The following is a 25,651-nucleotide window of genomic DNA, read 5'->3' as shown; positions in this document are numbered from 1 at the left end:
ACCTTTTCTTAATAGGCTTCAACCTAGTTTGTCATCTTATTTTCTAGAACACCTCTTCATGCTCTGTATGCCACAGTCATATTACATCATTTGCCAGTATATTCCTCTAGCTATACTTTATATTGTTCCCACTTGTTTGAAACAGCCTAGTACCCACAGCTCTCTAAATCCTATCCATCCTTAAAGGTAAGCAACTTCCTTCAAAAATACTTTTAAAAGTCCTATTCTCTAAGACAAAATAATCACTTTCTCTCCTCTGAACATTAGTATCTTTCTCTGGACTACAGGGTCTCACTGGGTACAATTAATGATGTGATCTTACTCTCACTAGACTGATGCTATGGGCAGGGCTTAAACTTCATCTTTCTGTATTTTCCACATTGTTTTGTACCTTACAAATACTGAATTAAAAGGGACTGAATAAATGAGCAAAATAATTGCTCTGAAAGAAAAGAGTTAGTAGGGAAAAACTGGGAGCTGATAAGAGGAAACCATCTCTCTTTGGATTCCATTATTTAAGAGTCAAAAACTTGCAGCAGAGTAAAAAGCATAGTCCTAATTCCATTTCCTAACAAACAGGAAGTGTCAGGATGAGAGAAGGCGAACACTTATATTGTGATGTCAATATCACACACAGCCCTATAGAATAAGGTCAAAGTCATGATGATACAATCTGCTACAAAGTGAAACAGTGAATCCACCTGCATAATTTCCATTCATCAATGCGTGAATGCTACCATGAGGAACTGGTAAAAACAATTAAATTACTGAAGTCAGCAATACACCCAATTCAGTGCCCCCTATACACTATACACGCCAAACACACAGCTCTCTCCACCGTCTAGCCCCAATTACCTTTCCTGTTGAGATCTCACAGATCTTCTCTCTCTCCTTGAACAAGCCTTTCTCCAAGAGAATTTGACTGACTTTGTTTGCCACCAAGCCACTGAAGACACTGCTTTGACCTCAGCTCTTGGCCACAGAGTTCCAACTGCTCACATCTATGCTGCTGGGATGTTACTTTAGACTGAGTTGGTCTCCCGAGCCTCCCTTGCTAGGCAACTCAGGTTGATATTCATTTCTACCACGTATCTACTTCACTCTCTTTATTGAAAATCAGATGCACTGATACCTTTTACCCAATGCAATGTTTCCTTAACTTATATTATCATAAGAAAATACTAAAATTAATTATTCCTAAGCATAGACATTCAGTGTTTCCTAAGGAAGGTTCCAGAAAACTGTCTTTTAAGTAAATATTCAGGGGATTCTCATATCTCTGTTCTCTACATTGTTTGTACCCTATAAATGCTGAATAAAAAGGGGGTGATTAATTGAAGAAGTCTGTAAAGTACTGCTTTGCTCTTTTCCCAAACTCCTGCACTCAGCCTGCATTACCTGTTTCTTGCTGGACTTGTGGCCACTAAGTCATCATAATGAAAGATCTTACATCCCTGGTTTTCAATCTTGCCTGCACATTAGAGTGACTTACTTTTTGGAAAACACCAATACTAACCCACATCCTATGCCAAACACATCAGAATCACTGGGTGTAAAACCTAGATACTACTATCTTTTAAAGCTCCTAGGTTATTCCAGTGCGAGAAACAATATCTTATAATAACCCATTTATGCCTAAGGTTGCAACTTTTTGGATTTTGAAATCAGACCTTGGTGATGACCTTGAGCAGTAGGATATAATTAACTCCCACATGCTTAGAGTTCCAATAATGGGACACTAGGCATAAATGGGTTACTGTCTGTTTACACTACTATTCTTTGGATAGCAGAGAAGTAGGATATGCCCCATTTATCCCATCTCCACTCTCACCTTTGTGACTCCAAGAATGTCTTCCTACTTCCTCTCTATGAGTTCATGTTAATTTGTTTAATCTTTCAAAGTTCAGCTGGAGCTCTGCTCCCTTTCCGGGGCTTCTCTTCACTTACTTTCTATGTTGTGAAAGTAGAGCCTTACATATTCTAACTGTCCCATCCCACCTTATGCTAAACCATTATCACCTCCCTTATGGGCACAGTTCTGTTATATCCCCTCTCAGTTACAGCCCATTCTCCATACAGCAGCCAGAGCAAGAAGTTTAAAACTCCTCGTTAAAGTTCACCAAAGAATTCCCACTGTATTGAAAGTCCTACTCACTGGAACAGGTGTTTCCTCTGTCTCCTCTTTGGCCTCATCACTCACCCTCTATTCCTTACTCACTCTGCTCCACAGCCACACTGGCTGTTTCTGCTCACTGAACTTTCTGCCTCAAACCAATCTGGACGGCTCCACTCCTTCAGGAGTCAACTCAAACATTCCCTTCTGAATAAAGGCTTCCTGACGATCCAATCTAAATTAGTGACCCTGCTCTATCTCCAGGTACTCCATCACTTCAACCTGGCTTATTTTGTTCACAGCTTTTAACACTCAGTTTTCTTGCTTACAGGCTTACTTTTTAATGTCTACATCCTCCATGCTAATATAAATTGTATTACTTTTGTCTTGTTCCTGGTAGACTTCCAGAAATCAAAGTGTTTCGGTTGAATAAAGAAATGAATCAATCAATGAACAAATGAACATGCATATAACCCAAGACAAAACTATATGCATCATGTGTAGTACCTTTACACGCGACTACTTTAGGAGCTCATACCTTTCTAACCATATCATAAGCTCCTAATGAGTAGTAAGCAGACTTTCTTCTTTTCCAATCTTTAGAACTAAGCTAGTATAATACATTTAAGTACCTATTAATTATTTTGGCTATTTTAGAACATCTTCATTATTGTATTGAAAGATATTTTTTAACTTTCAGTTACCTATATAATCATCCAACCAATAAACATCTATCTAAATTGAATGGTTACTATATCACACCTGAACAAGCACAACAAGTCTGCAATTTTAATTCACCTTCCAATTCTTTCACCTTTCACCTTCACTCTCTCAACCACATTCGTCTTACTAGGTACTGTGCAACTTATAAATCTTACAATTACAGTCTCCACCTGTATGTGGCATTGATTAGTCTGATAGGGAGTCAAGCATATTTTTCTCTAACTAATGTACATCTGTTGCGATCAAAGAGACAGAGCGAGGCTGCTCCAAGTCTGAGCTGCTTCTCCAGGGGTAAGGCCTTACTGCGACCAGAACATTTTTAAAGTGGGCCTTATATAGGCTTATGGTTTATGGATTCTGGTTTCAAGATTTCATTTTATTTTTTTACATCTGACACATCAAAACCCGTCCATGAAATGTAGGCTTTGTTTAAAAGCTATCAAAAACTTCACTGTGAAAGACCAGAATCAAATAATCTATTTTCTAAAACCTTACTGACAATCACAGATACCAAAGAAATTGCTTTCTACGAAACAGAGGACAAGAAAGCACAAACTTCAGAAAATCATGGTAATTACTATATTTTGCTAGTATTACATGAAATACAATCACAGTGGGCAATACTGTCTTCCAACACCTTCTTCTTATTTATTTTGGAATCAATAGTTCAGACTGTCCCTGGTAAATGCTAAACATGTATCTTCAAATAACTTAGCCTTCTCCAAGGAAATAATCTCATAGTCCTAGGATACATAAAACATTCATAAAATCCCCTTTAATCTTCACTTCTGAGGGCTAACGACAGTGTTTCTCCAAAGCGCTGAAGATTATAATATAGGCCACAATATGCATCAGTCATCCTATTAGTGCCTTTCAAGGTCTTGATGCATTTACCTCCTTTTCCCCCAGGGTGCCAGGAATCCCCATAAATTCTGTTGATCCAAGTAGGGGGACTCTGTTCTGACCTTCACTAACCCTGGAGGGTCCAGAATCACCACTCACATCTGAGAGACGCTCTCCCTTTTTTGTGGAGGTGTCACCCCAAGAGAAATCTAACAATGGATCTTGCAGGTACCAAAAAAATTTGTAATTGTTGGCTTATTAAACACATGTCCCCCTTCCCTTCCAAGAGTATCTTTAGTCCTTATAAACAACAAAGTAATTAAATAGCATATACATACATCATTGTTGGATAAAACGTTATTTCTTTAAAGCACCAATTTCAAAATCTTGAATCCCTTTTGAGCACTCCTTTTTATTCTCTCCTACAGCTAGTCAGTTATTAAATAAGCTTCATTATTTTTGTCTGTTACAAAATGCACCACACTGAAACCTTTACCCTTTAGCCTTGCTAGCATCTTAGTCCATTCTCTTCTCATGCTTAGAATACACCTATCTTCTCCTACCAGATTTTCCTGTTTCAGTTCCTTCCTCTCTCCTACAACCCACACATAACTGGTGTAGATTTTACACCAGGCCTATTACACGGGCCTTTAATGTTTCCCCTCTGTTTAATGTCTTAGGGCAAACCTCATAAGAACAATCATATTTTCTGCCCCGGACATACTAAATCCAAACCTCAGGATGTTCTTCCCTTCTCGGGTTGTAGAAACCGCTGCTTATTGATGCTCTATGCTTCCTTGTTCACATGCTGTCTCTTCTCTGAAAATTCCTAACCACATGCCCGCAGTTTTCTTTCCATTAATATTCTATGACGCTCACTGCCAGTCTCAGGTGTTTGGATCTTCCACATATATATGCTACTTCTTTCAACAAAGCTGTGAGTAAGCAAGTGACCTCCTGGTCACTTCAATAGACAGTCATCAGTTTCTACCTTGCTTGACATCTCTTCTATTTCCTCATTCTGAAAATATTCTCCTTGTTCAACTCCCACATGACAACATGTGGTGTATGGTTTTCTGTTCCAGAAAAATAAAGTAAAATAAAATTTAAAAAATATATATTCTCTTCACTTGGTTTATATGATACTACCTTTCCCAAAATTATCCTACCTAATTCACCTTTTCTACTTACCTTTTGCCAACTTTTATTCTCACCATTGTTCACCATCCCAACTGATACTACCCTTGCCCAAGTTACTCCCCTTTTTTGCCAACCCCAGGGCAATGAATTCTTAACTGGTCTCCGCACATTCAGCCTCACCCCTTGCCAATGCCTCTCATGATGGAGCCCAGTGGGTGGTCTTTTCAATTGCAAATCTTATTTTGTCACTCATCTGCTGACAATACCTCAATAAAAACTGCATTTTTTTCAAGCACACAGGTAATTCTAACGTGCAGCCAAGTTTGAGAATAACTCCTCTAACCATATTCACTTCCACACCTTGTGGTATTTCTTTTATCCAGAATATTCTCTTACCTCTCAAAACTCAGCTATCCTGATTGACTAATGTTCAATCTTCAGATTTTAATTTAAATGCTTCTCTTCAAGAAGGCCATCTCTGATATTCTATATCTGATCTGATTCCCCTGTAATTGGCTCCCATGGAACCTGTTAATATATGTTAACCATCTGTCTTCTGCCTTTGACTGTAAACTCCAAAGAGAAAGTGCCATATATGTTTTACCAGTGTATTGCAAGCACTTAGCATGGTGCCAAGCACAAGGTGAGTGCTCAGAAATTTCTGCTAAACGAATCTTTTAACAATATTCTTTAAAAACGTATTACAAAAGTTCAGAGGTGAAAAGATTATGTCACTGTGGAATCACATAAATTACTCTTTTCTTAAAAGCTCACAAAACTGTGTGAAAATATATCACACCAGACAGCCAAGAAATAGAAAAAAAAACTGTAACAGGCCAATTTTCAACCAAGAAATTAAATGCCTTTCATTTCACCATTGAATGAAATATTTGAAGCATGACATAATAACTCATCACATGACGTTAAGTATATGAACTAACTATAGGCTTGTTATGAAGACAACAATTATTCACACACTGAAGTTTGGAGACATACGTGATTCCATAGCTAACACTCTTTTTAAGTATAGTCTATCTGCCAGTAAAGCCCAACTGAGAACTCTGTAAGTACATTAGGGATATCGCCAAAAGCCATATGCTTGATTCTGCAGAGTCAATTCTCTAGCATAGGAAAACAAAACAAAAATATGCCTAATTCTGAAAAAGAAGCACAGCCAAAAAAAGCTCACTGGTCAATCATTACCCTGTCAAATATGATTAAAAGGGTAAAACTATAATTACTTTGGCACCAACCTAATATATTCTTATGATTAGTAAAAAGGAGAGCTCAAAGCCAATTTTCTGTAGATACCTTAATCAAGCAGAACTCATTTCCACTGATTTTTACTATTGTGTTGGTCCTGAAAATAAAGTCCAGTCTCAGGGGTTTTCTGGTTTTTATAAGTAGTTAAAAACTAGTAAAACATCATAGCTTTAGTATTATGGTTCATCCATCCATCACTCACTACAAAATCAGTGGTCTAGGAAATTAAATACACTTGACCAAGAGAGCAGAATAATCTCTTACCATTAAAACATAAAATTAACACACTTTTTTTTCCAGAAGAGAATAAACCAAACTAAATAGATTCGCCTCACCAGAATAAATGATTTCACACAACTCATACCGTATTCTGTTTAATTCATCAAATCCATGTTAGGTGTTACAATGGAAGGGCACTGAAATAAGACTAAAAGGACTCAAGTGATAAATAAGGCATGGCTTCCTCCCATCAGAGAACTCAGAAAACGCAGGGCAACAACTGACTCTACTTCAAGGCAAAAAGGCATTTCTGTCAAACACAGGTCCAGGTGATATGCTAGAGGGTCACAGACAAATTAATTCAAACTAGGGAAGGACCAAAAATACGTGATATTGTATGAGTGCTGAGAGATCATGGAGCATTTATTGGGATGGGGGGCAGTCTTTCACACCAGGAAGAAGCACAGATGAGGGCACAGAGGCAGGGGCACAAGCAATGGTGCAGAGAAAGTAGAGCTGGAGCAGAGGTAATGCACAGATAGGGATATGGGGCTGAAAAGAGATTCTGGGTGCACAATAGAGAAGGCCTTGAATGGAATCAGCTCCTAAATCACGTAAATCCATTCACTGTTTAAAATGTGGTCTTCACTGTTTAAGATATGATTTTAATTCATTGAAGCTCCTTTTTATTTTATAGACTAGATGCTACCTAGTTTATGAACTGCAAATAAAAAGCCAATTAGATCTTTGAAACTAAATTTGTGGAAATGTTGTTTTTCACAGTGACAATCATAAATTGTTAAAGAAAGAAGTAAATGATATTACAATGTGTGAAATTTATGGAAAACCTCCCAAATGAGATAGTATTGTTTCAGACATTCATGTTATAAAGAAATAATAAAAACAGTTCAGAGTCAATTCTCAAAGTATAATAAAAAGTTCAAGTGTTACATAGGTAAACTTGTGTCATGGAGTGTGTTGTACAGACAATTTCATCACAATAGCAAAGACATGGAATCAATCTAAATGCCCCTCAATTATAAACTAGATAAAGAAAATGTGGTACATATACAACATGGACTACTATGTAGCCATACAAAAGAATGAGATCATGTCTTTTGTAGGGACATAGATAGAGCTGGAGGCCATTATCCTTAGCAAACTAACACAGAAACAGAAAACCAAATACCACATATTCTTACCTATAAGTAGGAGCTAAATGATGCGAACACATAAGACATGATCTTAACTGTGACAGAAAAAAAAACTGTAGAGGCAAGAAGCGTGGCAGACAACCTATTACGGGGGCTCCTGAAATAGGCAAGTAGAGATGATGTTTAACAGATGACAGAAATCACAAAGCTCATTGTGAAAGGGGAAGAACACTGAAAATTATATAACTGAGAAATCAGAACAAAAGAATAGCAATCAGATTAGACCATTTTATAACAATACAGAAATGGAATCCAGAATGAAAATCAAGTTCCATTAATGTAACTCACAAAATCACTGAACACAGTAACACCTGAATTCTTACATTTTCTGAACAATTTATTCCTAAGAGAAGCAGACCTGTAACACACTGAGGATCTTTCACTTTTGATTCTGGACTGAAACTGGAGAATGCGGCCATGATGCCCATCATTCAACTTTACTGGAAGAAAAAAACTCACACAACACTCTTAAATATTTGCCCTACCCTTTTCCACAACATAATCTACTTAACAGCTAGATTCAGTTGTTTGTAAGACAGAATTAAACAATAAAATTCTCAATTCCTAAAAAAAAAAAAAAAAAAAAAAAAAAAAAACATTCTTAGGTTCTTCTGCTGCTAAGGAATTAATGAACTTACAGATTATCAAGGCCAAGGGAGAACTAGTATTTATTTGTTGCCTATGTGACAGGAAGCAGTGAGTGAAGCATTCCTCATTAATCCTTAACCATAAGTTCCTCAATATCCAAACCATTGTCATCCTCATTTTTCAGAATAGGAGAGTGTGTATCATGGAGGTAAGCAACTTGCTCAAAAGAAGTTAGCTAATGTTGACAGAGCTAATATTCAAATTCAGATTCTTCTGACTCTAAAAGCCACTTTTTCTTATTGGAAAGAGTGCTCTGTCCAATAAGCACTGTGTCTCCAAGAATTTATCTTTGGCAACCCTAATGCTCCATCAATAATGCTTCTTCTTTTTCTTTTTCTTTTTTTTTTTTTTTTGAGATGGAGTCTCGCTCTTTTGCCCAGGCTGGAGTGCAGTGGCGTTATCTCGGCTCACTGCAAGCTCTGCCTCCCGGGTTTACGCCATTCTCCTGCCTCAGCCTCCCGAGTAGCTGGGACTACAGGCGCCCACCACCACACCCGGCTAGTTTTTTGTATTTTTAGTAGAGACGGGGTTTCACCGTGTTAGCTAGGATGGTCTCGATCTCCTGACCTCGTGATCCACCTGCCTCGGCCTCCCAAAGTGCTGGGATTACAGGCGTGAGCCACCGCGCCCAGACTCCTTTTGTTATTTCTTTCTTCATTAATTTATACATGCTCATTCCTAAATTAATCACGGAGCACCTACTGGATGCTAAATGTTGATTATGATCATTCATTAGTATCTATAAGTCTTTTATATTAAGCATGGCATTCTAAGCCTTGCCCTTTTCCTTATTCAAATCTATTGTCAGAATGGTTGTTAACATCACACCACTTCTATTTATTTCCAAGATGTGTTCTAGTAAACATATAAATTCATGATATTCATGCCATAAAGTTATGTGTCTACTACTTTCTTTAAATATAAAAATCCTCATTAGTTGGGGGAAAAAAGCATGTACCACAGAACTACCTAAAATATAATATCCCAATTATTTAAGTAAATTTAACAACTTGGAACTGTTCAAAAAGTTGTTTATTAACAGTATTAATATTAAAATGTGTGAATTAAGACAAATGATGCCACAAGATTTTAGTGTAATTTTAACTAAAAACCATGTAGCTATGTGTATGTGTGTGTATATACAAACAAACAAAGTACCCTCTTAAACATTTACTTGTAAATCATGCAATAAAAAGCACCTCTGCATCAACTGATACAGGGTTTCTTGCAAATGTTCAGCGTACTGCCAATAATATTTCATAGCCAACTTATATAAGAAGTCATCTACAAGGTGAATCAACGGAAGGAAAGATATTTACCCCTTTCTGAAAAGGCATTTTAACTAATCATGGGCTTCTGAGTATTACTACTAATTTAAGGACTCTTAACACCATAGAAATCATGGTACTATCATAAGGAGTTCTGTTTCAAAAGTATACCCCAAATGTTCAGTAAGCTACATATGATAACAAAAGGTAATACTGAAGAAGAGCAGAAATACAACTATTTCTAATTTTTTAAAGATGTACCTTATAATACTACTTTTGAGAGTAGAAGAAACGGTCTACTTCTACTAGTTACCTTTACAAGAGAAAAAAAGGGGGTTGGAATCAATGGTAGCTCTCATTTTACAGTTGCTCAGTATTCACTCAAGGGAGTTTGAGATTACCTCAAAGAGCCCAAGTCCAAACCCAGCCGTGCCAGCAGCACTTCCCAATATGCACAGACACACCTCCAGCTGCCCACAGAACCACTACCCCCTCACCATTATCATTCATGCTCTCAAATCTCTGAGATTCATGTAGGAAAATATAGTCAAATGCATCCCCAAAAAGGTCCATGTCAGAAAGGCCCACATCAGTTCCTTCCATTCTTTCTTTCTCTTTTCTGCTTTATAAAGTACAAGTGACAAATAAAAATTATATATTTTCAGTGTACAAGGTAATGTTGTGTTATATATACATATATATACATGCACATATATACACATATATACGTATATATACATATATACACATATATATCTTGTGAAATAATTAAATCAAGCTAATTAACATATATATCACCTCACATACTTAGCATTTTCTGTGGTAAGACCATTCAGTATCTACTCTTGGCAATTTTCGTGGATATGGAACATTATTACTAACTACAGTCACTATACTGTACAACAGATCACCAGAATTTATTCATCCTAACTGAAACCCTTTGACCCTTTGAACAACATCTCTCTATTCTCCCCCAACTGTCAGCTCCTGAAAGAAAATATGGCATCATCTCACTTATATGTGGAATCTAAAAAAGCTGATCTCATAGAAGTGGAAAATAGAATTATGGTTCCATTCTTTCTAATAGATAACTGTCGTGTACTTCAGAGAATATCCCAGTAAAATAAAAAGATTAAAATTAAGTGAGATGAATAATGAAAACTGCCAATGAGGGCATTTGGGTTGACTATAGAAAAAATAATAGTTCACCCTAAACCAGTGGTTCTCAATCTCAGTTGTATGTTGGAATAACCTAAGGACTATGAAAGAATCATGTCTCAGTCCAGACCCTAGATATTCTGATGTAATTGGTCTGGGGTACAACCCAGGCATCAAGACTCTTAACAGCTCCCCAGATGACTGTAATGCAGAGCTAGGGTTGAGAGTCACTGCCTAGAACTCTAGACTTAAGTCTACCAATACAAAAGAGGCAAAGACTTTCAGAAAGTCTTTTAAAAAAGAAAAATAAATTTTTAAAACTAATAAAACTAATGTTGTAAATCTAATTAATGACACTTTATTTTACCTTTTCTTTCTTTCTTTCTTTTTTTTTTTTTTTGAGACGGAGTCTTGCTCTGTCACCAGGCTAGAGTGCAGTGGCACAATCTCGGCTCACTGCAACCTCCGCCTCCCAGGTTCAAGCAATTCTCCTGCCTCAGCCTCCCAAGTAGCTGGGACTACAGGTGCGCACCACCACACCCAGCTAATTTTTGTATTCTTAGTAGAGACGGGGTTTCACCATGTTGGCCAGGATGGTCTTGACCTCGTGATCTGCCTGCCTCGGCCTCCCAAAGTGCTGGGATTACAGGCAATACTTTATTTTTCATACCTATGGAAGCTCCTCAGCACTACTACAGGCCTGCAGGAATCCAGGTACAAAAGGCCTGGATTCATATGGTATTTACTGTTAAAAAGGTTAAATGAACAACTAAGTTTGCTGTCACTGTGTTCACCATCACAGACAACTGTGCATGGGCAAGGCACTTCTTTAAAGTGGGACTAGAAAAGTATAAATCACTGAGGCACACATGCCTCCAGGTCCAGCCCCCACTGTATCTCTCACCCTAGCAGACAACAGAGAGCTGCACAGCCACATAAAGCAGCCCACAGGCATGGCCTTGGCCTACTTTGGACTGATTTCTGCTCGGAAGACAAATAGGAGAAGACGCGTTGTGGTTCACAGAATAAAAAATAAACACATGAGAATAAACACTCCCTAAAAATACACAGGTAGAAGTAACTTTGGAGTTATTAAAAACACAGTTATTAACACATTTAGGTTTTAAATTTGCAAAATGCCATATAATTTGTATGAACTGGGTGTCAATGTCATTCTGTCAAAAATACTGTTTTACAGAAAGAAATGAATTATACTAATTCCAGGAAAGAAGGTATTTTTTATTAGAATATCAAAGGATGAGAGAAAGGTGCCTAAATTCTGCATATCCTGTTTTATTAATAAGTTAGATAATTTCAAGTACTATATAAAGTATGTATAAGGATCAGAAGCATTATTTTTACCAGTTACCTTTTCACCAACTAGTATTTGTGAAATTGATGTAAAATGTTAACATTTTACATGTATTATAATTTACATAGAAAAACTTACCTTACTCCATGAAAATAATTTCTGCTGCTTTATATTTACAAGCCTAGTCAGAGATGATCATTTTAAATACCAAGCCCAGAAACATATTTGAGAAACCACTGGGTTCAAGATCTCATGGAATCCAGCACCACAAGAGGACACAAAGGCGACCTGATCTTTGTTCTTCATGTGATGTATTAATTTTTAAAAGTAATGAGGAATTTTTAGAGCTCAGCTTTTTGAAACGTAAGAAATAGCTTCCTCTGGATGCAATCTTTTTCTTGTGTACTTTGAAGCACAAAAAATAGCTGACATAGTCTGAATGTATTAAAGATATATAAGCAATATTTCTCTCCTAATATAAGAAAATTGAGAAAAACCAAAAACAAGAAATATTATCCCACATTTATTACAAAATAATTAATAATGCCATAGAGGCAGAAAAGGTATGATATCTTTCCTCACCCTTTATAGGGGTCACGGTCAATATTACTGTAACAAAAGACAGATGTGTTAGTCTGTTTACGTTGCTATAAAGAAATTCCTGAAACAGGATAATTTATAAAGAAAATAAGTTTATTTGGCTCATGTTTCTGCAGGTTACACAAGAAACAAGTGCTGGCATCTGCTTCTGTTGAGGGCCTCAGGAACTTTATAATCATGATAACAGGTGAAGGAGAGTCAGAGTGTCATGTGCCAAGAACAGTGGCAAGAGAGAGGGGAGATGTCACACTCTTTTAAACAACCAAATCTCACATGAACTCAGAGCAACCACTCATTCTTTACTGAGAGAAGGACATGATGTAATTCATGAGGGATCTGCTACCATGACCCAAACACCTCCCACTAGACCCCACCTTCAACACTGGGGATCACATTTCAACATGAGATTTGAAGGGAACAAATATCCAAACCATATAATTCTGTCTCTGGCACCCCAAATTTCATGTCCTTTCATTCCATAATACAATCATCTCTTCCCAATAGTCTCCAAAAGTCCCAACTTGTTTCAGCATCAACTTAAAGTCCAAAGTCTCATCTGAGACTCAAGACAAGTTCCTTCTACCTATGAGCCTGTAAAATCAAAAGTAAGTTATTTACTTCCAAGATACAATGTTGGTACAGGTTCCCATTTCAGAGAAATCAGCCCAAATAACGGGGCAACAGATCCCATGCAAATCTAAAACCCTGCAGGCAGATATTAAATCTTAAAGTTTCAAAATAATCCTTGATTCAGTGTCCCACATCCATGGCATACTGGTGTAAGAGGTGGGCTCCCAAAGCCTTGGGCAGCTCCACCCCTGTGACTGCTCTCACTGGTTAGAGGTGAGTGCCTGAAGCTTTTCCAGGCTCAGGGTGCACGTTGCCAATGGCTCTAACATTCTCAAATCTGGAGGATGGCAGTCCCATTCTCACAGCTCCACTAGACATTGCCCCAGTGGGAACTCTTGTGTGGGAGCTCCAATCCCAAATGTCCCTTCAATGCTGCCCTAGTAGAAGCTCTCTACAAGGGTTCCACCCCTGTAGCAGGCTTTTGGCTGGGTACCCAAGCTTTCCCACACATCCTTTGAAATCTAGGTGAAGGCTGCCAAGCCTCCTTCACTCTTCCATTGTGTGCAACTGCAGCCTTAACACCAAGTGGAAGCTGCCAAGGCTTATGGCTTGCACCCTCTAGAGCAGCAGCCTGAGCTGTATCTGGGGCCCTTTGAGCCACAGCTGGAGCTGTAGTAGCAGGCATGCAGTGAGTAGCTTCCCAAGGTGATGCACAGCAGCAGAGCCCTGGGTCTGACTCTGAAAACCACTCCTTCCTTCTAGGACTCCGGGCCTGTGATGGAAGGGGCTGTCTCCTCAGAGACTTCCAAAATGCTTTTGAGGCCCTTTTTCCCATTGTCTTGGATAGTAGCACTTGACTCCCTTTTAGTCAAGCAAATCTCTCTAGAAAGTGATTGCTCCACTTGAATTCCTCCCATGAAAACGCTCTTTCCTTGTCTAACTCATGGTCAGGATGAGAATTTTCCAAATTTGTATGCTCTGCTTCCCCTTTAAATGTAACTTCCAACTTTACGTTATTACTTTGCTCTGACATCTGATAATAGGCCGTTAGAAGCAGCCATAGCACATCTTGAATGCTAAGCATTACTGCTTAGGATTTCTTCTACCAGATGCTGTACATTATGACTCTTAAGCTCAAACTTCCACAGATCCGTAGGGCATGAACACAATGCCGTCAAGTTCTTTGCTAGGGTATAAAGTGGGTGACCTTTATCCAATTCTCAATAAATTCCTCATTTCCATCTGAGGCATCAGTCTGGCTTTCACTGTCCATATTTCTATCACCATTTTGGTCAGAACCATTTAGTCTTAAGAAGTTCCAAACTTTCCCTCAGCTTCCTGTCTTCTTCTTAGCTCTCCAAACTCTCCCAAACTCTGCCCATTGCCCACTTTCAAAATCACACCCACATTTTCAGGTATCTTTATAGCAACGTCACATTGTTTAGTACCAATTTTCTGTGTTAGTCTGTTTTGTATCGCTATAAAGGAATATCTGACACTGTGAACTTTATAAAGTGGTTTATTTGGTTCGTGGTTCCATAGGCTGTATAAGCAAGGTGCCAGCATCCGCTTGGCTCCTGGTGAGGCCTCAGGAAGCTTATAATCATGGCAGAAAGCAGGGAGCTGGTGTATCACATGGTGAGTCAGGAAGCAAGAGAGAGGGAGAGAAGTGCCAGGCTCTTTTACACAACCAGAGCTCACATGAACTCATAGGGAACTCACTCATTACTGTGAGGACAGCACCAAATTATTCTTGAGGGATCCATCCTCATGACCCAAATATCTACCACTAGGCCCACCTCCAACACTGAACGTCACATTTTACAATGAGATTTGAAGGTGACAAAACATCTAAACCATATCAACAGGTTAACAGGAGAAAAAGATAACAGATGTATTTAATCAAAATTTTACTTGATACGAGAGCCTTTGGAATTGACAACCCAAAGATTCATAGAAAATTGTCTGTTTTATGCTTAGGTTTGATGCAGAATGGACAGTCATATAGAAATGTAATTGAACAAAAATGATATGACCTAATGGTAATAGTCAAAGGGGAAACCCAGCAAGGCCTGTCTGTTTGGATTCTTCCTGGCCTCTCTGTGTGGCATTCATTCCTTGTGGGCACAGGGAAGGACCCCTTCTGAAATGAGTGTCTTATGATCTACTTTCAGATAAGGTAGGTCAGAGAATTTCCCTATGGTCAGCTCTTACACAGAAAGGCAGAAGAAGGTTAGAGTAATGTTTCTAGGTTTTATGTCTAGCTTTTTTCATAAAGGGGTTCGTTCTAGTTTCAATGACTTGCCTTGGAGAAAAATAACTCTAGTTTCTATGGCCTGCCTTGGGGAGAAAGAGGAGTGGGAGAATGAAGGGGAGAAGGTCAGAAAGAGACTTTGCTTCTGAGACCCTTCATGTTCCTCAGTTCGAAGTACTCAGCATGCCAAAGCACCACACTTTAGGGTGTCATTTTCTGAGTCCACAAAAGTGTGAAACAATGGATCTGCTCAATGACTGAAAGCAGCTCACAACACCTCAATGTCTCCTTCACAGTACACACATCTCTCAACAGTGGTATTCTCTCATGTATTTAATTACTACACCAGTGCTAACAAATGCCCACACACACTTAAATTTAAAATTCATGTAAACAGTGTTTTTGTAACAGGAAATTCATGTGAAAAAACCACCATTGACTTGTAATATAAGAAAAATGTAATAATTCCCCTTCCTGTGATGGGTGGGCGCCACCACCCAAATCACCGTAAAGCCAATGTGGATCCCACATACACATCAGACCTCCCTCTACAGATACTCATTTCCAATCATTATACTTCTCTGCTGGTTTTGTACCACTTTTATTGATACATGTGCTTTGTCTGCATATTCTATTTAGGAATTCACTCAAATTCACGTTATATCAAGATTACTATTTTAGCTTTCAGTGTGACTCAGAATATAATGCAAGTATGTGTGTTTATAGTTCCACATGTGTGATATTACTTGTAAACTTTATTTACAAGTAAATTTGTTTTGTCTTATTGCCTACAACATGTTAGCATTCATTTATGCAATACATTTCTTTTTAGCTATGTCACTTTATGTACTTTTCTATGGATTGATATAATAGTATAGTTTAATTAGAATTTAAGGTTTCCTACTGGTTTCCAGTGTACAATACACTGAATTTCCTACCCAAAATGTTTCCTCACATATGGGTACTTATTAGGAACAAAGGAAGGCAGTAAGATGGAGGGGAAAAGGGAGAGAGTTCCCCTAGAACAAGAATCAACAACACCCAATTGTTAGATCCCTATTATGTTTATCTACATATTGCACTAAACAGTATGAAACAGTATCAAACATAGTTGTTAGGGTCATTGTAGCACTATTATTTTTGTTGTTGTTGTTGTTGTTAGGGTCACTGTAGCACTACTATTTTGTTGCTGTTGTTGGTTCATTTTCTCTCATTTCTGCCACTCAGCTCAATCAGGCTCCTAATAAACACTTATTCTTTGGTGACCAGGTGCCAAATGTCACTTGGTACTGAGAAATCTTTCAGAAGCTGGTCTACAAATCCCTCTTAATTTACAGCACTTGGGTGTTTTGAATTTACTATATTTGGGTGTTTGAATCATTCAAAACACTCAGGTGTTTTGAACGATTACGTTTCCTTTGACTCTTTTCTGGTAAAAATTTTTTATTATGCTCCCTGAACATATGTTTCACTTTTGTTTAAACCAGTGATTCTCAAACTCCAGTATTCATCAGAATCACTTGGGGGGCCTGTTAAGCCACAAACTGCTGAGCCCCACTTAGAATTTCTGATTCTTAACAGAATCAGGAATGGTGGGATCTGAGAATCTGCATTTCTAACAACTTCCCACCTGATGCTCATGCAGCTTGTGGGGAACTCACTGATCTAAGGAACCACCTTAAAGTACTAAAAGTCATTGTTCTAGAATTCTATAGGAACCCCATTCCATTTACTATATATTTAACCTTTTAGATAACTTATTTTCCTCATTTCCTTATCTATAATCAAGGCAAGAGGTGAGGACGACTTCTTAGACAAGAGTTGAAGCAGCAAGGAAAGAAATTCAAGAATGAAAACCCAAAGGCAGTTGAAAAAAGAAACAATGGGGCCAGGAGACAGATTTCTGAATAAAGGGCACTGGGGGAGCAGTGGGAGAAGAAAATAAACTTTAAAGAATAGCTTGTAGAAAAACTGTCAGAAATGAACTCAGCAAAAACAAAGACAAAGGGGCACCTTCTCCTACCTTCAAAAGAGTCTCAGAAAAAGAGACGCTGACATATTCTTGAGATCTAGGACAAGTCTTTCCACTTGCACTCTGTATTTCTTCTACATTAAAGAACCTGAGCCAGTAATGATTCTTTTGTTATCCTCTTCCTTCTGTATCTTCTACTTTTCTCTCTCTGCTGGTTCCTTCCCAAAGTACCAGCATGCTGTCCTTCCATTTGCACTCTCTTCAACTACCAACCCCTGCCCTCACACACACACAGTCCCTTGCTAGTCAAATAGTGGTTCTCAGACCAGCAGCATCAATATGACCTGGAAGCGTATCAGAAATGCAGAATCTCAGGCTCATCCCATTTACCCCGTTTATCTAATTTCCTTTTCAATTTGATAATGGGATTGATATTATACTATACATTTTTCCAGCCTAAAGTCTAGAACTATCTACCTGGATTTATTCACTGCATATGAAAGTTATCCTAAAAAATAAATTTCAGGATTTCTAGGATCCATACTAAATCCAGAATCCTCATGGTACGTTTGGATTTCTAGTAGAAACTTGACATTCAAAAACAGATAAATAGGACATTTAAAAGACAAATAAAACCTGTCAAAAAATAAATGTAATCCTAAACATAAAGATGATTGCAATTTGTTATAGCATTAAGCTATTCCAAAAAAATCACACTAAGCAAAGACCTAGGAATGCAAAAGTACTATGAATGGTTTTAGCCTTTTGTTGCACTGATAAGAAGCTAACTTTGTCATTCTTCATTTGTCCCATTCTGATTCAATTACTTATAAACATGTGTGGCTCTCTTAAAGTCAGGAGCTCTAATACTCACCCTACTTTACTGGGTCTCGTTCCTGGATTCAGGATCTTGCTCTCTGTATTCTACTTCCACTGTTACAGGGGCTTGGCAGATATCTAGAAACTACAGATTAGCAAGGCCGTTTTGTTCCAAGTATGAACCCTCACATAGACCATTTCTAAACTTATTTATTCACCAAATAACCACCGAGCATGTCCCTCCATGACAGGAACTGTGCTAGCTATAGAAATACAGTGGGATGAAAATAGTCTCTGAAAGCATAGAGTTTGGGTCTCACAGGGAAGACAGACTGCTTAAACAATTATAATTTAGCTCACATATAATAAAGTACAGAATATAATGGGGATCCACATCAGGAGAACCTAATCTAGTCTAGGGAGGTAGTTAGTGAAGACAAAAGTGGTATTGAAACTGCATGACAAAAGAAAGAATAGTATACAGCCAGACCAAAAGGAGGGGGAGAACATACCCTACAGAGAGAATATGTATTAAAAACTGGAGCTGAGCAAGAAGGTCCATTCAAATAAGTGAAAGAAATTTGGTATGTCTCAGTGCAGAATGTGAAGGACATGGTGGTGACAGGTTGGGCTGGAGAAGTAACTAAGCACCAAATTCTAGAAAAGTCTGTAGTCCAGTTTAAGGCCTTTGGGTTATATCTGAAATTAAATAAGATGACTTGAGACTGGGCTGCAATTTAGACTAGAAAGGGGCAAAGGCTACAGTTAAAGACATACCAGTCTCATTGGGATAAATTAAGTATGACCAAGGAAATGACATCAGGAATGGAGAGAAATGCAGAGATTCCAGAGATATGCAGAAAGAAATTATTATAGAGCCTCTCAGAATCTCTGTCAAATTAAGGATACATCTTTTTATGTTTATGTGTATTATTAAAGTATGTTTTAAATCAATTACAATTTTAAACAAACTTCCATCATTATTGTATTAGACAATTTATATTATGAAAGCTTATATGGAAACTGAGAGAGAAATGCTTACGCATTGAATTTTCACACTCTTTCAGCATCTGTAAAACAGTGAATGCCCCAACTTATAAATGCTGAGCTCCACAGTTTTGTCGGTAAGTCAGTTATTTGCAATGTTTCCTCAGTATGTCGTCTGGAACAGGGTGAGAAGAACGAAGAGGTGAAACAGAGGCTGAGTGGGCTGGGACCAGGAAAACAGTCATTAGAAGACTAAGGCAAGCTCCACCCTGGATCTGTCAGGCCCCTGTTCTGTTCTCTTGTCACCACTAGTCTAGCTAAAAACTGTTTCCTGAATCCATGCTTATACAAGATGAGAAAGCAAGAACTGGGGAGGCAATGGAACAGTGAGAATTCAGTCCTCAGGCTATCAGGCAGAAAAGAAGGGTGAGGGGACCAACCTGAGCAACGTGAGCTAGAGGATCAGGAAGCTCCCAAAGCCATCTGGCTGGGTTGGTTGTTTCTCGGGACCCAAAAGTTAAAACTCAGTTCAACCATAACTACTTATACTGCTCTGCATACTGCCCTCTACCTCCACTACCCTAAGCACTCTATACAAGTGCCCTGTAATTAATAAACATTTACTAAATAAACATATACATCAATGAATTAATTTAGTTTGATTTTTTCTTACTTTCTTTTCACTCTGGCCAATTGCTCATCCTTTTTACTATAGCCAGTTGCTCATCCTGTAGCCTATGATTTATGAATGTATTTATAATATATTCACAAATATATTATGTTACAGTTATATATAATATATCTATGTATATTATATTACACATAGATGTGTAATACTATCTATGATTTATGAATATATTCACTACTTAAAGTCGTAGGCGAAAATAACTGGCACTTCATCCATCCACTTCCCTCCTGTGAATATCAAATGACTGTCTAACATAATAGCAACTGTCCAGATTCCCCCTGCCCCACCCGCACACACACTCAAATTTTAATCCTAAATCTGCCTATGGAAGTTCTATGCCATTTTTCCCATTAACAAAGCCCTGCTCTTGTCACCATAAACCCTTCAATCCTTAGTCCAGTTTAGAAACAGCCACTAACATCTTCCTGGCTAGTCTCTGTGATGTCAGTCTTTCTCATCCACCTTCTCAGACCTAGACTAAATCCTTGCCAACATTAAGAGTCCCTCTTTAACAGGAGGCTGTTGCAGTGTCCATGAAATTTAAAAGAAATTAATAAAAATAAATTTAAAAAGAGATTCTATAAAATAAAATGTAAGTAATCTTTTATAAAGAAAAAGAGCATAGCTTTTCACTCATATTTTCTCTCCCATAGATCAGGAAGATGATTAACCGTACCTGCCACACATCACAAAAAAGGTTTTGAGAAATGTGTCACTGGGTATGTAGACTTCTTTTTCTTCCTTCCTTCCTTTCTTCCTTCCTTTTGTTTTTCATTCTTTCATTCCATAAATTAGTAAAGAGCATTTTACTAATTATAGAACATAATTCTATAATTCTATAATCAAGTTCTATTTATCCCTCCTCTATACAGTCTAGTCCCCTACTAAATATAATAGAGGTATATTCATTAAGAAGCTGTAGAAAAACAAGAATAAAGAAATAGCAGAGTTCCTGAAATGCTGCAGAAAAAGCATATCATACTTTCTTACTTGTTTATTTTGCCATTTTGGCTTTGCTTTATTTAATTTTGGGTTGCTCAGTTGCTTCAATGAATAGTTGATGCTGTAAACTGAATTCCCCAGCCTCTCAATCTGTCAAGAATCATTCAATTCAACATTTATTGAGTACTTTCTGTCTCTAAACACTCAACAACAGTTGCACATATAAAACAACACTGAAAATTCTAGAAAAAATATTTAATAATATAAATACACTTGTAATATAGTTTTGATTTTCAGGTATGGAGTTTTCTTAGAGCAAGGCATATTGCTATTTCATGTCATCCTTACATAACTGCCATGTTCTTCCTTTATTTTCCTGTCAGTGTATGCTCCCCTTTTGTATATTTTTTCTCTCCCCTTTAACAGTTGCTCCATTTATCTAAATCTATTCATTTATTCCTCATTTTTGAAGTTTAAGGTAACAGGTAGAGAACCAGATTACTTCCAAACATCTGTGCAGAAACATTGTATCTGCAACTCCTGCTGTGAGTAAAACTGACTTTAATTATATGATTTTTTGAAAATTTTTCTCAAAGGCACTGTAACTGAAAGTGTTCAGCATAAAAACAAGCTATCACCTAGGTTCCTCCTATTAGGCACATTCTTGTTACAAAAAAATAACACGCACATTTTATCAGTATTATGAATAGACCCTTGGATAGTAAACAAGAGTTTTGATTTCATGGATGCTTATGACAGCCATAGTTTAAGAGTCCTGGAAATTTTAACATTTGAGACATTATATTAATTGTATAACTACACAGGAAAAAATAAAGAAAAATTGACTGTGTTTGCCATTCATTCACTGGGTATACTCAAAGAGCCTATTATCAAAAAGGACTCTAGAGAAACTAAAATGTGGCTATAAATTGTGTAACGCTATTTTTGCTCATGCAATAGTAAGATTTTAGTAACATCTGGGTATTAAGTTACTGGGTTTTCATGATAATTCCCAAAACTAAAGTCTCCTATTACCCACAGCATATATGTGCGCCTTATACCTGCTGCACGCTCTTAATGTGATCATGCCTCATCTTCCTCTGACATCCCTGGAATATTGGAATCTGCAGGCTTCCCACCTACACTCACGGTTCTATTCTCTTTGAGTCTCATCTACAGCTATAACTTCACTATTCCTTAAATCCAACAGATCCTAAGTCTGTGTCTGTAGTTCTAGCCTGCTCATCCTCTCTGACCATACTTCCACCTTCCTTCTAGGTAATCCATATTCCAGGGATTAGCCTACACTCAGAGAAACTTGGGCTCAATCTTTTGTCCTATTAGCTTATTTCTATGCTCACCATCTGAATTGAAACTATCACAATCCATTTAGTAGGCTAGGAGAGAAACCTTATTTAGGTATTTAGGTGTTACCCTAAATACTGCTATGTCCCTTAACCACTCTCTGAAACCATTCATAAATGTCTAAAGTGTCTACTCTGAATTTATTCCTACATGTCTATCCTTGTATTTCTCACTATCACAGATCTAATTCAACTCACTATTCCTTATGTAGGCTTTAGTCAAAGCTTTAAAAATTGGTATCTCTGCCTCGAATCACCTCTATAGCCAAAACATCCGCTATGTTCCTCTTTCATTGGACAGATATTTGCTGATCACCTTCTATGTGTCAGGCTTTGAGCTGGGCAACAAGTAAAGAGACCTGAGAAAATCAAAGGTCTCTCCTCAGTGAACATAAGCTCAAGTTCAGGAGATAAACCTGCAACCAAGTAAATAAACAAATAAGTAAATACTACACAGGAGGTGCTTGTGTAGGGAATAACTAGTGGGGGTCCACTAGAGGGGTCAGGGAATACCTCACTGAGGAGGTGTCACTTAAAATAAGACCTAAGGAAGAGAAGAAACCAGCCTCAAAGAGTCAAAGAGAAGAAGAACCTAGGACAGGTCCATGGCAATAAAGAGATTTCAAGGGCTGGAACGAAGGCCATGTTGACTAGGGCCTAGCTGATAATGGGGAGAGTGTATGAGATGAGGTGGGAGAGGTGAGTAGAGGTGAAATCACCCACAGCCTTTTGGGCCACTATCAGAAGCCTGAATCTAATGCGAAGCCTAATTAGAAGCCAGGGAAGAGTTTTATGCAAAGAAATAACACTGCCTGATTTATGTTTTTTTTTTTTTTTAACTTGCCAGAATTATGTTTCCCAATCATGAGTGTCAATATTCTGCTTCAAAAAAGCCCAGTGGCTCCCGATTAATAGGGTGACCACATGTTCTAGTTTGCTCAAGTAAACCCAGGTTTGCCCGTGTTCCCAGTGTAATTATTAATAGGCCCTTCCTTTCACCCTCACAAGGGTACTAGTAGAAACCATAAATTATATGGTCAACTTACTGATAAGCAATACAGTAAAATATTCCTTAGGTTGACATTCAAGACCCTTCTGAATCCGGTCCCAACTTCCCTCTGTACCTTGTACCTTTTTCCCCATCACTTCTTTGCCTTACAAGTGTTTTGGTTACTCTTAAATGCAATGATGGCAGTATTCTGAATGCAGTATGTATTCTCCACTCCAGTGCCTTTGCACACGCTCCTGCATCTTACTGGATGTTCTGTAACCATTTCACTGACAAGTGGACAGAACTTTGAGGGCCAGAGGGTAAGAAGCCTTCCCAGAAACTAGGCAGAAGGAATAACTTCCTCCTCTGTATTTTGTCAGTCTCTATTATGGTATGTATCACAACTAGGTTAATTATTTATACGTCTGTTTTCTCTGCTAGAATGGTAGACACTTAGTAGCAAGGACAGCACCTCTTTTTATGTGTTTTGGAGTCCTCACCACCCACACATGCCTGGCCGATAGCTGGTATCTCACATTGGATTGCTAGATTAACTACTGAATATAAAAGGAAAATAAAATGTATAGTAAAATAATAAAGTTGAACAATGAGATTTTAAAAGACCTTATTGCCTTCACATCTATACTATTTTCATTCTCTAACTTCACTCCAAAGTCAAATGTAGGAAAGTGACAATAAAATTTTAATGAATGACCAGAAGTAAAAAAATGTATAAGGCTAGAAGATGTCGAGCTTTCATGGAAACTAAAAATTTTCATGTTTTGGGAATACATTTCTAAATAATTGTGCAGCTGAAATAAAACAAGTTTGACATACTACCAAAAGGCAATTTTATATACTCACCACTCTTAAAGGATCCTGAACAAAGCCTGCTCACAAGAAGTTTTTGACGTAATTGCATAACTTCAGCTTCCAAGACTTCAATTTTTGATCTCCATTTTGACTCCTCCTCAGACAGCAACATAGCAAGGTGCTCTGTGTATTCTCTGCTGCTTTTGTCTGCTGGTTTTGAGCGGATAATTGCCAAGGCCAGAGCCAGCTTTGAAGTTCTCAAATACCATTTTTGAACATCCATCCTGGCTTTTGTCCCTATCATTTAATAAGAAAAAAGTTATAGAAATTCTTTTTAACTTGTGAAGTGCATTTCATTTGCTTAAAGTTGATTTTGCAGAGTAACATTAATTAATAAGTTTATAAGACTTGGCACCAAGTAACAGAAAAAAAAAAATCAGGGACTGAAAACAGTATGAGAAAGTTATGCAGAAGAAAAATACACACACATGCATATTAAATATATTAAGATTCAATAGTAGGTTTAGACAATTTGACAACTTCTTGGGATGGAAAAAACACATATTAATTCATTTAGTTGTTTCTAACCAGAGAAACATATCAGAATCTCTGAGGGAGCTTTTAAAATATATTCCCTCAAAATTCTGATTTAGCAAATTTTGAGTAGGACTGAGGCTTTTATATTTTGAAAAAGAGTCCACTGAATAACCAGAACCATTAAATTAAATCATCTATTTATAAATTTAAGTCCTTCCTTTCCTCCAACCCATCTGTTAAATCTTGCATTCCTTAATGAACCTTTTACCTGCTATTCCTGCCTCTAACCAGCCCCCTCCAATCTATATGGAGAACAATCTTTTAAATATTTGCATCATTTAAATTGAGAGTCTACTCTGATTCTTCACTTCCAAAGATTTCCAATAGTCATTCTGAGCATACTTTCCCAAACCAACAGTGTGTCACAGTCTTAAAATATAAACATACTTATGGAGACCACATGACAGACCATTGCATACACTGGTTTCATATCATCCCTACTCAAGTATAAGACCTTGTGGTCTCCTCCAGGCTTTATTAGATTATCATAAGAGTTGTGCACATAAAATGTGCTAAATAAAAATGCTTAATGAAGAGTGAAAAGTAAGATGACCCAGAATATTCAGGACTTTCAGTTGCCCCACCTATCCTACTAACACATTTTCAAATTCTTCACCTTACATTTCAAACTTTATTTCCTTCCATTTCCCCAGCCTATTCTTCCATATTGGTTGGATCACACTCAACCAGATACAGCCCAAGTGTACTCCTGTACACATCTCTGCTCATAAATTTTCCACTGCCGTGATGCCCTGACTTTCTTATATAGCTGCCCAAGCCCTGACTGTGCACCCTTTAAAGAACAATTCATATACCACCATATAAAATTTTCTCAGGTCTATTCCCACCCACAGCGATGTGTAACTAACTATCTGATATCCTGTAATTTGGCACTGAAAATGTACAATCTAACAAATGGCTTAATGCTGTTTTATTATAATTAGTAATGAACACAAAAATCTGTATAAAATATGTTCATCACAGCATTATTGATAATATTGAAAATGGACTGACAAATAGTTAAATTAATAAAAGTATGACTATACAAATGAATATTACTTAGCCATTAAAAATTAGATTTTCAGAAATTTTGTATTAGCCTGAGAAAGTGTTAAGTACAACAAATGAGGACATGAAATTATATGGATAGTAG

General features: G+C 37.5%; 1 protein-coding gene across 3 annotated transcripts in view; it reads right to left on the bottom strand.

Annotated features, from left to right (window-relative positions):
- MEI4 (meiotic double-stranded break formation protein 4) overlaps positions 1 to 25,651 on the bottom strand; it is a 251,855-nt gene that overhangs the window by 195,530 nt on the left and 30,674 nt on the right. For all 3 annotated transcript variants that reach the window (XM_054492957.2, XM_054492956.1, XM_054492959.2), the window contains exon 2: positions 23,953 to 24,198. In XM_054492957.2, the coding sequence (XP_054348932.1) occupies positions 23,953 to 24,184 (232 nt within the window). In that variant the 5' untranslated portion in view covers positions 24,185 to 24,198. The remainder of the gene's footprint in view (positions 1 to 23,952; positions 24,199 to 25,651) is intronic.

Source organism: Pongo pygmaeus, chromosome 5 (assembly GCF_028885625.2).
Source record: "Pongo pygmaeus isolate AG05252 chromosome 5, NHGRI_mPonPyg2-v2.0_pri, whole genome shotgun sequence".
Taxonomy (NCBI): Eukaryota; Metazoa; Chordata; class Mammalia; order Primates; family Hominidae; genus Pongo; species Pongo pygmaeus.
Note: the sequence above shows the minus strand (reverse complement) of the source record. Positions and strands in the feature narration are given on the sequence as shown.